This window comes from Larimichthys crocea, chromosome X (assembly GCF_000972845.2).
Source record: "Larimichthys crocea isolate SSNF chromosome X, L_crocea_2.0, whole genome shotgun sequence".
NCBI lineage: Eukaryota > Metazoa > Chordata > Actinopteri > Sciaenidae > Larimichthys > Larimichthys crocea.
Genome location: NC_040020.1, coordinates 39,806,276 through 39,822,498, shown reverse-complemented (window position 1 = coordinate 39,822,498; position 16,223 = coordinate 39,806,276). Strand labels below are relative to the sequence as shown.

The 16,223-nt window shown below is 42.5% G+C and overlaps 1 protein-coding gene across 1 annotated transcript in view; it reads left to right on the top strand.

Annotated features, from left to right (window-relative positions):
- The first annotated feature begins 7,247 nt into the window (after positions 1-7,247).
- Positions 7,248-16,223, top strand: part of xylt1 (xylosyltransferase I) — a 75,627-nt gene continuing 66,651 nt past the window's right edge. The window contains exon 1 of the mRNA XM_010741418.3: positions 7,248-7,646. Coding sequence (XP_010739720.3) covers positions 7,356-7,646 — 291 coding nt within the window. The 5' untranslated portion in view covers positions 7,248-7,355. The remainder of the gene's footprint in view (positions 7,647-16,223) is intronic.

The following is a 16,223-nucleotide window of genomic DNA, read 5'->3' as shown; positions in this document are numbered from 1 at the left end:
ATCATTACACTTTTGCTCTTGTGGTTTTGTTTTGTAAAGCCTAACAAAAAAAAGAGGCAGCACCCTCCAAACTTAATACTCCATATAAACCATTTTAATTTGGAGAACTCCAAAGCCTGGCGTCCTGCCTGCTCTGAATAGCTACGTTTAAGCTGTGATTGGTTAATTGTTGTCCAGGGCAGGGGTTTAGCAAATGGTCAATTACAACAGATTTTACACAAGAACTAAGGTCTCCACCAACAGGTCCTCTACTCATCTTTGACACAGGCATTGCAGATTAGTTGTGCCCTGGGCCCTCTTATATTATACAAGCTTAAACACGACATCAGACAGTCAAAATTCTACCTTTCTGTGCGTACAGTATGAACCATGTATGAACCACGGCTACTGCTTTAGTCTTTTGTCGTATCACAGTGGGAGAAAAAAGGCTCCCTCTGGTCCCCTGGGGGCATCGCTGTCAAGGACACCTGTGTGCCGCTGTGTTTCACTGTGTTCTACTGCACTCCAGTCAGCACGCTGCCTGATTACATAAAACACTGAATGCATGAGAGTGTCCTACAGCAGGACGCCTAGAGCTTCAACAGTCATGTTGTGCAGCCCCTACCCGTGTTCCTCTCCCTCCTGTCCCAGACTCACTCCACCAGCTGTCTGCTCATCTGTCTCGCTCTCTGCCTCGCCGTCTCTATTTGTACCTCAGAAGACTCGGGTGGGGGTTTGTGAGGACAGCTTTGCTCGAATCTCTCAGCGAGTTAGTCTGGTCAGTCTATGTGTGTCTATCTCGCTGAGTGACAAAGAGGTCAGCTCTAATTAAAATCAGCATTTGTTGCCTCAGGGAATGGTAACCATTGTCGTGGCGGCAGTCAGCCCACTCGGTCCCCTAAGCAACAGAGCTACAGCTAATGAGAGGGGAAGACATGGCTGTGCTGCCAGAGGGGCATCAGTAGCTTGCCGTATCATTTTATTTTCCTTTTTTGTCTTTAATCATCTTTACATTGAGCTTATAAAGGGTTTTGTTTTCCTGCTTTCTGTCCTTACCTGATTCTACCCTCATCTGCGTATCTCTCTTTGGCTCTGTGCTAAATGAGTAGACCTATAGGTGCACTTGCCATGCTTTGATTATATTTTCTATTCTTTCTTTTTCTGTAACTTCACCTTTACTTTCCAATTACATCTAGTTTTGTTTTTTAACCGTTCCCTATCTCACTCTTCTTTCATTTTTCCCTCATTAATAGCTGCACATGCATCTCCTCCCTCATTCCCGTCTTCCTCTTTCTCATCTCTGTCATAATTAGCAACTTTACATTTCTTTCCATGGCAGGCTCTCTCTCTCTCTCTCTCTCTCTCTCTCTCTCTCTCTCTCTCTCTCTCTCTTTGTCGTCCTGTCCCTCGCTCTCCTTGATGAAGTGAGAATTACCATTTATAAGATGCTCAAATATCTTTGGAGAGTCTGTGCGTATATAAAGACTTTTTGAAATTCAACATTTATCGGCCTGCGGCCTGCAGTGTTATCTCTGTTGGCTCTGTTTGCCTGCAGAAATACCACCAAGTTAATAATTTGTGCTGCATTTCAAAATACTTTAGGAAAACTCTATGATGAGAATACAGATTAAACACTTGAACATGGATGACAGAATACTTAAGCGACTCTTGTTAGTGACAAGCGCTGCAATCTAACAGCATTATGTCCCTGCCTAGGTAGCTGAATGATGGCCTGTAAAACGGGTGACATGAACAAATTGCTCCCCTCTCATTTTGTTAAAGCTTGGGTAGATGTGCTCTATTGCTTTTTTGTTCCAGCCCTTTGATGGGGGGAAACTGTACAGGGATAAGCTTAACAAACAGTTAAGCCGCAAATGAACAGCTATTGTAAAAAGCCTGTATTTAATTCTGAAAATGGCAGGAATGTCTAATTGCCATGTTGATGTGAGAACCACAAGGTCAGCGGCTCGGGCTCGCAGAGAAATATCTGCTTTTGTTTCCTGCAGAGCTCTTGTTTTGGGCTTTGCACTATATGCTTTGTCTGCATGTCAGCTGAGGCATTCCTGAAGATGAAAACCACAATGTGGTGCTCAGAATGATAACTTCTTTTTCTGTGTTTCGGCAGTCACTACAGTATATAATTCACTGCCTTGATATATGCAAAACTTGGTCTGGTGTCAAACTTTGCATCCAGCAATTTTCTTTTCTTTTCCACACCCAATTATCTTATTTTGCCCGCCATTCAACATATAGTGTAACCAGCTATCAACGTGTCAGAAAGCTATATCTACTGTCTGTGTCAGGCCTACAGTGTTATTTATGCACCCAAGTGGCTTGTTGCTGAGAAACAAAGTATATAGAATGACCAAAATGGCTTTGGCCATGAAAAGCTTTCACAGGAGTGTCATTGTGTTTCTTCAGCATTATTAAATGAAGTGTTGAGAGTGTTGTTCTCTTTATTCAACATTAAATAGCACTGTGTCCCAAAGCTTTCTGAGCCTCAGTTTGCAATTAGCAGTTAGCCAAGGTCTAAACATGAAACAAAGGGACAAATGTAATAGACAGAACATAAATTCAACATATTTCTTCTTCTGCAGTCGATTCGAACCTCTTTGAATTTTTTTTTGCTAATAATCATTTATCCCATCTGCAGACTTAAGTAGCCTAAAGCTCAATTGCTTATTCAACACAGAGTAAACATGATAAATGCTTGGAGTAGGCAGTATCTTCTTTCATTTACCAGTAGTCTGATGTAACTATCCCTTGTGTGTCAGATCTTGGTAAATGAAAAACGCTCCCCTCACAGTACGGCAGCTTTCATTAAAGGCTTCAGTTCATATTTGAATATGAGGCAGATGAAACTGTAACCTTAACATCACACAGGTGTCTGTTTAGAGTGATGATCAAAACGATGTTACAGTTGATGGAGCTCTAACATTAGCCGGTTAAAAACCTTTAGATCGATGAGGCTTGTTTATCACGGCGTCACAGTTGTCACTCAGGGCTTCCTCATGGGGTTATTCTGGTGTTGTGTGTCAAGGCGCTGCATTAATATTTTTATGGAAACAATAGATCAAATGACTACATGTAATGTGAAAGGTGTCGCATCGAGTGACAAACCCAGAGGGAATTATAGGCTACCCGCCTCTGTGGTTCCTCTCAACTCTACAGAGAATCTTAGTGTCTTTCAGCTCATTGTTTTGCTCACTGTTCAGCAACAACAATGTTGGTGACTAGTGTAAACCATAACAATGCAGATATAATTTAGGGACAAATCAACGCCTTTGGAGACATACAACAGCTATTAACATAGTGACAAATACAGCCTGTTCCAGCTAATTAGTAGTGGGAGTATATTATATATACATAAAGTTAATAATCAGGCATTTATTTTAAACTTAAAGCTCCTGAAAGCCTCGTTACAAATCTTATATAGTATTTCTCTGTAACATTAAAAAATCATGACTAAGAGTTAATAATCCAAAACTCCTACTAACTAATCTCCTTCATCAGGACTGTGTGGGTGTGTGTTGGACATGTTTGACTGACAGAGGCTTTGCGAAATAAACAAACAACATCAAAAAAGACATTGCATTTTGATTAAAATGTCGCCGAGTCTGATTGGTGCGCAGGAGAATGTGTCATCACCTTTTTCAGACAGGTGAGAAAAAGCAAGGACTAAAATAGAAATGCAGAAATCTCTCAAGTGAAACCAGAACTGTTATAACTGGCAGGCTATTTTGTGTTAAATGTTGAGTCATTACTCAGAATAAGAAGATGATTATGTGTGTGTGTGTGTGTGTGTGTGTGTGTGTGTGTGTGTGTGTGTGTGTGTGTGTTCAGGGGATGTAAAGGGCCAATGTGTAAGATTTACGGGGGCTCATTTTACAGGATATCGCAGAAATAGTATATAATGTGCAACCATGTTTTCATTAGTATATAATCACTTGAAAAAACGCAATCATTATGTTTTGTTACCTTAGAATGGGGTACCATGTTGAACCCCCATATTTCTACAGTAGCCCAGAACGAACAAACTGAACTGGCTCTACATAGGACTATTTTTCATGCATATCATTACCAACATAGTTTCTCTGTCATGTTAGGAAGGTGAGTTTGAGGTAACAAGGCTGCAGTCAGAAACTACGTCACTATATTCCACTAAATCCTACACACCGGTCCTTTAAGAGATATTTATGGAAGACCTGAATGGATGACGGTAGCCAAAAAGTCTTCTGCTTAAGTGTGTGTGACAGCAACAGGGAAATTCAGGACAAAATATAGAGTAGACTTGGATGAAGATTGGAGGAATTGTACATGCTATTCAGACGATCAGCTCCCACTGTCTTAAAGTATAGCAACCCAAAGTAGAGCTGCTTGCATTCTGAGTCACACCATCAGTGCTGCTGTCAGTCAGCCTGCCATGGACAGCAGCCTCCTCTCAGGGTGAGTTTTATTTCCAGAATGGTATTTACACAGTCACCTAAAGTAAAATTACAGTATTTAATGCATTAAAATGACATCATTTTAAATTTTTTGGCATTTACTGGACAGCAGAGGAAGACAGGAAATGGAGAAGAGAAAGCGCTATGACATGTTTCAAAGGTCGGCGGCTGGACTTAAACCGGCAATGTCGCAGTGGCCAAGGCGCTCCAGATGACTTTTAGTCTTTTAATTAAGAAGAATAATTGAGAATATAATTAAGTATACATGCCAGGCTGTGTTAAGACTCAGCATGTACATTATTTAAGAGAGCACAAAGTGTATTATAACCCTGTTACGAGTCACCCACAGATTTTCCAATGTCAAAAAGCTGCTTTGGAAATGATGATGACATAAAGTTGATAAAAGTTAGATGGTCTGTCCCACACGTACCCACACTTGTGGTTTTGCGCTCTTAAGCTTGTCTTTATGCACCACCAGTTGGCAAGCCAAGTACGCTTATTGAATGGACACTTTGTGTATAAAAATACAGCTTCAAAGCCACATTTTGAACAGTGTATCCAATAATTCAGCATGGTCTTCTGTGCCACATCATTCCAGTTGTTGGTGGTTATATTTGTAGTATATAGGACTACAAAAAAAAACACAACATGTTTGGTCATTTTGGATTTTATTTGTAGTAGAGAAATGAAATAGAGAGCCTTACATAATGATTATCATGAGGAAATGTCTCTTCATAAAATATGCTGAAGAAAGTGTAACACTGGATATAATGAGTGGGCTAGAGATGTGCACTAAACTATGATGAATGGTGTGATGCAGCCCCGACACATAACCCTTGGCGGCCTGCGATTGGCTGATTCAGTGCTTGAGAGAGAGCATTTTTAGTAGACATGACTTTATCCCTTTTTTATTTTATCACAGGAGTCATTTCCGTTAGCAGTTGAGTCACAGGTTTAGATTTAGCTGCACGTTTATTTTAACACTTCATGCAAACTGCCTAAGCCCTACATGTGTGAAACATTTCTTGACTCATGAGTCAAAATGTAGGATTATTCTTACTCCTTTTATTATCCGGTCTTGGCAGCATCAACATCATCCTGCTACTGTACAAACCAAGAAGCAAAACCAAAAAGTATCTTCTTGGTGTAGGTGAGGTGTTGTGCTCTATGTTACTCGTGTGGTTTGCATGTCAATGGGGCTCGGGAAGCATTTTTAACAAGCATCTCTGAACCACACTGAAGAATCGAGCTGAAAGTTTGATTGGACTAAAAATATTCCCACCTCAGAGTAGGACTTGAGAGTTATTTATGAAGCTTCCTACATAAACTCTTAGCAAGTGCCAGACGGTCTCCTGTGTGAATGAAATCACCATTTTAAGATGCCTTGTAGTTTTTCTCTTTAATTACCATGTGCAGTCGAGACTGACTGACTGATCTACATATATCTCATGCAGGAATTTTGTGTCAGTGACACATCCAAGGAGACTACCAGTATCTTTTTAATCATGTTGAGCAGCAGAGAAAGGATTGAATATATTTAACCATATGGAGCATTTTCTGCCAGATCATCTCTGCTGTAGCTATATTTCTTCATTACTTGAACGTAGATTGCATGTTCTGTGCAGTAAATTAAAAAAGATGTTATATTTTAGAAAAATCTTATTTTATATCAAACGTTCTATATCATGTTTTTCCCCCTACACAATTCAATTAACTCTGCTCTCTGATCAAATAAGCTCAGCACACAGGGCATAGTAACTGTAACCACATGTAAAACTAAACATCAAGATTAGAGATTTCATTATACTCCGGTATTTTACCACTTATAAGTGTTTTCTTTAATGTGGAACTAACATCTTTTGTTGATGTCTATCCTATGATTTTGTACTACACAAAATAATTTTGTACTGCCTCCTTTGTGTCACTTGAGGATTAAAATAGTATGGATTAACAGTGAAACGCAGATTCAGACACCTCTGTATGAGGCGTCTGAATCAGGTTTGCCAGTCATGAAGTAGTACAGCTAGGATGTATTTATTATTGTTACTACTGTACACCAAAGCTCCAGCACCTTGTGACCCTGGTTAGTATCAGTAGTTCTGGAAAATAGATGCATGTGAAGTTAATTAAGTTGACTGTAGCTGTGTGTAACACTATTGCCCAAGCCAAATTATACCCAGGAGAGTAATAGCTACATCTAGGTTTGCCAGAAAAATGAAATGTGAAAATGCCACCTAACAGTTACCTCGAGGAGGGCATGAAAAAATTAGCAGGCACACCCAAGCAAGAGGGGGCATCAGAGGGGGGCAAATATCTGAAGTCAGAGCTGCTGTAACTTACAGCACAAGAGGCAGGGGAGGAAATTGGATCTGGGATCCAGCAAGTGGAGTGTAAAATGGAGATAATCTTTTCGACATTAGGGAGGCCCTACAACAATTTCACTGGGAGGTTTGAATTAGTTCAATGGTGCCCGAGGCGACATATCAAGGGGGGCCCAGAGTTCCCGGCTACGCCCCTGTTGGGCTCAGCATGTCTGTCAAGACCCCTGGAGGCTCAACAACACTGCTGTCCTCTGCTGTGGAATGAGGGATTTGATATTGCAAATTTCAACATTTATTGCAGGTATTTGTTCATTATCAGAATCCCCTCTTGGAAAGGTGAAAGTTTAGGGTGTCGTTTTAGAGAACAGTCGCCTGGAGCATCATGAACAGCCTCTCTCCGAGTTTCACCACACGGTGGCCCTGTGCCTCTCCTTGTCGACGCTCCTCCTCGCCTCCACCACCGTAAAGCTCAGCCTCCCTCCCTCCCTCCCTCCCTTCCACCACCACCACCTCCTCCTCGTCCTCCCTCTACTTCCACTCCTTCCTCCCGTCGCGCTGCGCAGCAGAGCCACAGACGGTCCTTCCAGCTCCGTGCAGCACCGGTGCGAAGATGGTTGGCGGCTTGTGTGCTCGCAGGTTGGCCCGCCGGTCGCGGTCCGCCCTGATAGCAGCCCTCACGGTGCTGCTGGTGCAGACATTGATTGTGTGGAACTTCAGCAGCCTCGACTCCGGCGAAGACAGGGAAAACGGAGGCTCCAGCGTACGGGGGAAGAGGGACCGGGTCGCAGGCAACAAAGCCGCTGGCAGCGACTATTTCCAGCACGGGGTCCGGCAGCAGCAGCAGCAGCAGCAGCATCTTCCTCCGCCGGGGAAGGGGACGTCTCGACACATACAGCAGCCGGTAAGACAGAGAGGCGCTACCGATGTATTCACATCATATCCCCGCTGAAAAAAAAGGAGACTGTCTCGCCGGGGATGAAGCCCGGAGGGGCTGGCATGCAGGTCAAAACATCTCCAGTTTGCGCTTTTTTTTTGGAAGCAGGGGGGGGGGTTAGACAAGCACACGACCGGGCCTCAAAATGAATGAATGTTTGATTGTTGTCACTTGAACGGAGGCTGCTGCCTCGTTGGGAAATGATAGGATGTCTGAAGGAAGACAGCTTGCAAAGGGAGCCACTGTTTTCTCTGAGAGACGAGCATCCTCAGCTGAACGCTTGCCGAGGACAGTGAGCCACATTGCGCCGTTTGAATGAGCGCACTCCTCCAGTCTCCGGACTCCAGGTTTAAAATGCATCCCCCCACCCCAATAAAAAAAAAAAAGCCGAATATGAAACCTGAACTCAGAGGTGTAGTTGGCTAAAATGAGGGAATGATGAGCATGGCTGGGCAAATCCCTTCATAAGATAGTAGCAGAGTCACTGAGTGGGGTTGTAGCCTGTAACTGTCACGGTCTGTTTGGTATTTTAAGTCCAATACAGGAGCTGCGTGGCTCAGCAGCCTGTTCCAGCAAGGCCAGACTGAAACCTAACCTAATTTGTGGAGTTGTTTTTGATGAGTGTACAAAGATTAGAGTCATCTGCTGTTCTGCTCTGGAAAGAGTTTTATTGGTGGTGACAGCATGAGACACAAAGGTCAAGACAAATGTGACTGTGGAGCAAATGTAACGATAACAGAAAATGAATAAATGAAGTTAAAATAGAGGAAGCTGATGATTTTTGAAAATATAAAAATTGGGCTCCCCCCTTCCAAATAAAAATAAATAAAAATTACTCAGAGTCTGTCTCGCTGTGTCCTGGAAGCTGCACACAGGTTTTTTGTTGTTGGTTTTTTTTTGCCTTTTCCATGCGGCATGTGATTAATTCTCACAACCTGGTGTCTGGAATTAAATTCTCCAAAATTGGGCTTCTTGCTCACACGGTCTCTGAAGCAGTTAGGCCGGCCCTAAAGAAATTGGACGTGGTTGTTACTGGCAAGCGTGCAGCCTTTTACCCCCCACCCCACTCTCTTTCACAAAGCTGCCAGCCAATTCAAGTAGAGTCTACTCCTCAACCGCCGTGCAACCAGTAGATAACCGGCTTTGATGTAGCATGATACACTGTGGCCTCCACGCTCAGTCACTCACTCGGAGCCGTGCACTGTATTGTCTGTCTTCCTCTGCAGATTGTACAGTGACTCACGCACTTCATCTGGTAGGACTGATTGTCCCACCTGCTGGCATCTACACAGTACAAAGTCATGTTAAAGACGGGTCATATTCAAGTCTATTTTTGGGACAGTTGGAGAATCCTCTAACGAAGTATCCTCGTAATAGTCCTGCAGGGACTCAAATTGTGTCTGTGGAGCTCATGATTCAGTTTGCGTCATAACTCTTCAGGGTATTGTTGTAATAATTTGCTGTATGTAATTTGCAACATCCCTATAAGTACATAAGTGAGTAATCTGGTGACATAACAGGAGCCGTGGCTTCAGTTGTGTCAGAACCTATTCACGCTGTGTCAACACCGATTTGTCCAAATGTGTTTCACCATTAAAACACACAGTGGCTCTGCACCCGTGACCTTTTAAAGAAGGGCTTTCATCCCCATCCGCCTCGAGGCACTTCACACAGCCTGTATGCCAGTCAGTCCACCAGCCAGTCTGCTTGCCTGCTGCCTGCCTGTCAGATTGTCGACTCTCCTCTCTGCTGTTCTGTGGCCCTCTGGACTCGTAACATTCAACTGGTCACCCCATCAGCCACATTTATTCCCTCAACTGGTTAATCACTGCCTTTTCTTTCTTTCTTTCTGTGTGTGTGTGTGTGTGTGTGTGTGTGTGTGTGTGTGTGTGTGTATGCATGCGCTCGAGTCGTCCAGCCTAAGGGTGACGCATAAGTGCCAACCGATGCTATATGAGGCACCACGCCTGAGAGAGGGGCGAGCACCACTTTGATCCAGAATAGAATGAGCCAGAAGCTACAGTATGACAATAGCAGAACAATCTATGCGATAACTTGTGCTGGATGGAAACATTACGCGTAGTGTCGGATGTGTCATCGCAGCAGGCAGGAGCTGCACTTGTCATTAGTGGTTGTCTCCTGTTGTGTCTCATAAGGGAAATGCTGCTACAGAGCGTAGATGTTTTCTTCTCTAGTCCAACAGACACCACAGCTTGTTGTTCACATCTCGACTGCCTTATATATCCGGATATAACTGCACAACATTAACAGCGAGTGTCTTTTCACAGAGACAGCGGCTACCTGTTGCAGATTCCACATCATGAAATTTCCACACTTATTAATTAGTCTGTCTTGTTTTGCCTGACATCGGTTTATTACAGGAGATAGCATCACAATTATTATTAATAGGTGCTTATTAAGGCGGCCCTGGTGATGGATGTGAAAAACTGTTAATGTGCCAAAATTAAACCAATCTACCTCCAGCGGGAGACCGAGTATAGCTTTGAAAAGCGTCTGGCTCCGAGCTTCACATCTGGTCGTCAGCGTTTTTTTCCTCTTTTTTTTCCATCTGCCGCCGTAGTCATATACTGTCATGATCCCCGGGTGCCCAGCGGGTGTCCAGCTCACACATGTTGTAAAGAGTTTCCCTATTAGTCATGGCATTACACGTAACATTACCTCTGATGTACACTTTTTCCCATTGCACTGAGTTTTCCTAATGGTTTATGATGGCGAAGATGTCATGACAAACCATCTGAAAATGCACATTGACCTCAGCTGTGGTGATAACACACAATATGACAAGCTTATTCACTAAATATTACACATTATATTTTAGTATAAAGATGTTCACCACAGTGACTCACTTGGCTACAGACTTAATTTATGCAAAGAAACAAGATAGTGTACACTCAGTGTCAGAGACGGAAACACTGAGTTTAGAGAAGTAAAAGTGCAAGCAAGTCCCGTCTGTCTCGCTATGTGGGGGTTCCCGTATGTAAGCATGATATTAATGTTCTTATGTAATGTTGAGTAACACTTCTTCTTCTCATCTGGTGATGACTACTTACACTAACTGACTTCAAAACGTTTTGAAGCTGTCTTTCAGGAGTTAACGAGAATAAATGAGCTCTTAGACGATTGGCAAGACTGTCAGAATTAACATTAAAGGGGTTGAAATAACTTAGTAAACACTCCAGTCGTGCCGGGATTAGCGTTTAAATTGTGATCATGTGCGGAACAAGTAACAATGCACTGTACATGTGTTTTGCATTTAGGAGCTTTGCTGAAATCTCTTGTTGCTACCAGTCTATTCTCCAACCACCACCACAACCACGATGTGAATCATCCCACTGTGTCCATGATCACAGTGCTGACTCACACACATGCACACACACACACTGGCACTCACTCACATAAACACCCAAAATTATGTATGTACGTAGATGCAGGGAAGCAACTCCACACAAACACTCCTACACACACATACATATTTATAGTAATGCTCAGGAGTCTTTTTTTTTCTGATTTCCTTTTTTTATTTTTTGGCACGTAGTGTTACAACATACATTGTGATGAGGGGGTGTACAGTAATAGCTAATGACTGTACTCATGGCGTCGAAATTCAAAGAAACACATACAGTTTGAATGTGGGAACAAATCAGGTATTTGGTTTTTAATGATCTGGTTGAATTCCAAATTCACAGCATGTGTGAGAAAATGTACTAGTTTTTCGTAGCTTGGTTAGGAATGAGCTTCCATGCTCAGAATCTTACAGTTTATAAGCCCAACCGTGTTACGTTGTGTTACATTACCCTAAGGATAATGATGATGATGTTCGGGTTGCTAACGTAAAATTTAAAAGTTATGTTATGAGCAGGTAATCATGACGCTAAACTTTTGGAGAAGTAATTTAAGGAAGAAATTCTGTATTTGACAGCACAGAAAAAAAAAAGTATAGCTGACTTTGTAAAATGCAGCTAACGTAACGTTAGCTTAACGTCACCCAAGTGAAGCAGCAGAGGGACAAAGTCAATTTGACAACATTAGTTCAGGATTAGGCTATGTGTGTTCGAATTAATTCAATTCAATCCAAACAGCTTGTGTTAGTTTCTGTTCATTCAAACTTTTGACAGTTATTGTGTGCCAGCCGTCTCATTTTTTTTTCTCTTTCTTCATCTTTTTATTCACTTTGAAACAAAATCGTCTCTCTCACCTTTACCCAGATTCACTTCTTTCTCACATTACTTTCCTGCCGGTGCAGTTTGTTCCAGTGCCATTTCATGTGCCAGTCACTGTCAATGCTGTTTTTTGTATCATAGAAAACCACTTTAGTAGTTGTAATTGGCAGTTAAATTGGCACTCCCCAAAAGTAAATCGTCTTGGAGTGTGAGCTATTCTGCTTTAAACAGACCTTTGAACATACATAATTACAGTCCAGAGACACCCCGAAGATGCACTGTGTGATTTAAAATTTCAAACATCCCGATCATTACACCAATAAAGTGTTACTCTGTAAAACCCGTAATGAGGGGAAAGTAAAGTACAGCCTGCCCATCAGTCCATCCATCTGTCGTTGTGATTTTGCATACAGACAGTCTTTTTCAAGTGCCGTTAGTCTCGGAGAGAGGTGGGAACATATTGAGATCTGAGGGAAGAAGTATGCACCTCAGACTTGAAAGAGACGCATCGAAAAACCCAAGACACTTTGATGTTGAAGTGTAATTTGTATACATGGCACCATCCTTCAAAACCTGCGAAGGGAAAACATTTTATTATTCTCATAATGCGGTATACCATTAAAACCCTGTCGTGTTATTTCACCCAGCCGAGCCTACTCGTATGCAAACTATCAATGTCACTGTGGAATCCTAAAACTTCAGACGATGTATAGCTTGTACACTGAAAGTTTGGGTATCCATAGCAGCTCAAACATCACAACACAGACACTTGCCTGCGAAACACTCCTTCTAGCACAGGTGCTGAATGTACTGCAGGCCTCTTCGCTGTCGTATCCATGTAATCTGTTTACAGCAGAGGCAGCAACTTCTCTCTCTGTCTGTCCCCCTCTGTCCTCTTTGCTGACTTGTGTAAAGGAGGAATAGCCTTTTAACTATTCAACAAGTGTCAGGATGCTGTGTTGACTCTTGCTTGGCAGATGGGAGTAGAGCAAGTTCCATTATTGTATTTTGTTTGATAGAGTAAATGGATAACTGCATAATAACGGTAACAGCAAACAACTTTAACATATACACAATGTTTACAGTTAAAGTTTTACTTCAAAATAGTAACGCAGTCATGAAGAATAGGTGAGGAGAACTTTTGGTGTCCGATTAAAGAATAAGAAGACTCTAACCAAGCAGTCAGCGTCAGCTACTTAAAACTTTATGATCGTTGCTACAGACGCAATTCAAGAAGGGTATTGAGGTTCACTTTACAGGGCCCATGATGTGATAGGAAACCAACTTCGGTTCCAGCTTCTCAAGTCTGACGATTTGCTGCTTTTCTCTGCTTTATATAATTATATTAGCAAGTAACTTAAGATACAAGCAAACAGATATAACTTTAGGAAATCCTGATGTGTTCTGAAATATTGTTATGTGTTATTGATTTAAATTCGTAATGTTCCTGTCATGTTTGAACAGAGTCATAATGGCACTCGAAATGAAATGAAAAGTCAATAAAGACTTGCGGTGTTGGGCCAGTACTGGTCTGGCTAACAGGAAATAGGCTGTTGGAAGTCTGCCATTTGCTGACTCTTTTAGTCGTCATCCTAACGTTACGCTATCTGCATTAGTCCACATTTCTATGTGAAGTAACTATCTTCGAACTAGCAACACATATGTTGAAAACTGCAAATCACCCTTACCCTAATGCGCTGGTCGCTAAAGGTACAGTTTTCGATACCCTGTCTGAAATGGGCAAAGTTGGGGGGTAAAAGGGTAATTTGTGACAGTACATTTAGAGAGTAATGTGCATGTCTAAAAGAGGCTTAACAGACACGCAAATGTGTGTCCTCTCTCCTTTCTGCTCGACTGTGTACATGCTTGCATCTCTGTGTGTGCTTTGTGCTCAGCTGGATGCCTTTGTATGCCTCATCCGTAAAAAAACTGCCAAATCAAAGATCATAACAACTGTTCATCTCTCCGTGTCAAGTCTATTCAAACAAACCTCACCATTACCACCAATTAGGGTTGCATCACTCTGTGTCAACCCTTGTTCCACACACACATACGTACACACACAACGCCATCACCGCAACTCCAGCTGTCTCTCCTGCCTCTGTGAGACAGCTTGCCTCTCTCTCTACCCCCAGTCTTTGCCTCATCCTCCCATCATCCTCTGCCGCCGTTACAGATGGTTTCATTCCCCAACACACTAATAACGCATCATCCAGATGAATGAAGCTATATAATACCTAGTGTTGCCAATAATCCCATAGGTAAGAGGCTTAGCAGACAGCCCTGGGAGAGAGACACAGAGACACAGAGAGAGAGAGAGAGAGGAATACGAGGCTCTGGGTGGGGGGGCTGAATTAGTTTAATCTGAAATCAGGTATCCATGATGCACAGAGCTAAAAAGCACACACACTCACCGGTTTGGACCAGATCATTACCATATGGAGGGGTTATTAGGCCAATCGCTCAACTCCCTTGCTGTTTAGTAGTTGCAGGGTTATGCCTTTAAATAGATCTGCTGTATTTTATAAAAACAGGTCAGTGCCGACTGCTGTAAGAAACTGTACTTGAATTACATAACTGTGAATTTATTGTCATCACACTGAGCTGCTTAATAAAAAGAAATGTTTTTTTTTTTTTTTAAGATTTACTCAAAGGACATTATTCAGACTCATCTCAGTGGTCAGATTATTGTGTGTGTGTGTGTGTGTGTGTGTCACAGAGCCTGATGTGAAAAAAACCCCAAATGTATTTGAACCAAATAGTCTGAATTTAAAACCCCTGGAACCTTGGTTTGGGATTGGAGACTTTAAATTTATAACTGAATGTCTGCTTTACAAAGTGGAGGTGTGAAATATTTTGAAAGGCGCTCTACTAAGGGAGGCTGTGTGAAAAGACCCCCAGTTGCTTTATGGAGAATGTATGGTCCAGTATTTTTGGATTTTGGCCCATAATAGGTACTAAAAGAACGGATTTGGGCCACTCTTTTTGTAATCTGTTAATCATAATTCCCCAAACTTTAGGGAACACTAAAATGCTTGTGTATCTCTTTAAGATTGTAAACTCATTTCTAATTCTGCCTTACAAACTCAGACTTTTAACTAGTTTATTCAACAATTCCCTGTGAGCATGAAGCATGGAAGTGACTACAGCTAAAACGCAAGCTCTGCTGAATACAAACCTTTATTTATAACCATCAGAAGAGCAATCAGTTGTGGAAAAATGTTTCGTGTTTTATTGATGGTGTCGATGCAGTCTTGCAGACATGTATTTCAGGGAGGATCGTATGTTTTTTCTATAATGGAACGAAAGTGAATTTTCTCCTTACGGTGTAAGCTGCCAAACTGGAAGGTGTGACTTGATGAGAAGCTGCACAAGCAGCACATTCCCATCAGGTCAGATTGCCTGTAGTGGTGGTCATATATCCTTTTTGTTGCTGATTTTTCATCCTTGATCCTAGTGTGTACTGTATCTATAGCATCTATATTGTAGCCCCTGCAGCATTCACTGTGAATGAACTTCTGTAGGGGATCATTAGACGGTAGGGAGCATGTTTGTCTCTCGACCATAATGGTCACATCACACTGAAAAACACTTGACAGCCTCGTTGTCGGGGAAGCATACGGCAGATTGCCCACTTCTCTGAAATCGCTGCAATGGTTTGAGAGAGAGAGACGCGCAACATGCTGATCCACATGTAACACCCAAATGCACATGAACATGTAATCACACCCACACAGAGTAATGACACTGAGCATGAGCCGCTGCCTTGCTATCTCCTCCTCAACACACCATACACTAATCCCCACGAATTGTGTTATTCTAATAAGACAGGGGGGTTTGTGACAGAGAGAGAAAAGAGTACGTGGCAGTATGGTGAGGACACAGGGTGATGACACGTCGGTTGGGTAGAGATATGGGCGATCCGGCCTGTCAGGGAAAGCTTTTGTCCTTCCAGTCCCGCGGAGCAAGAGGAGAGGAACTGACAGCGGCGCTTTTCTTCTTCTTCCACCACCTCCTCCTTCGCCTCCTCCCTCTCCCTTCTTCTCACTACTAGAGCTGAATGCCAACAGCCCAGAAGACTTGTCTCTATCTGTGATTAAGAAAGAAAGTGAGAGGAGCGAGAAAGAAACAGAGATAGAGACAAGAAGAGAATGAGACAGAGAGATATGCAAGACAGTAGAAAGCTGGAGGAAGAAATGTTGGGGGGGGGGACAAAAAGATAAACGTCTCATCCCTTCTATAAATCCGACGTCGACTCAAATCCCGGCGTAATCCTCAGGGGAACCCGGTTTTGGTTTGAAGGCTTGTTAGTGTAGCTTGGGCCCGGCTGGCAAAGACTGTGTGGTTGGAGACCATTTCTGGA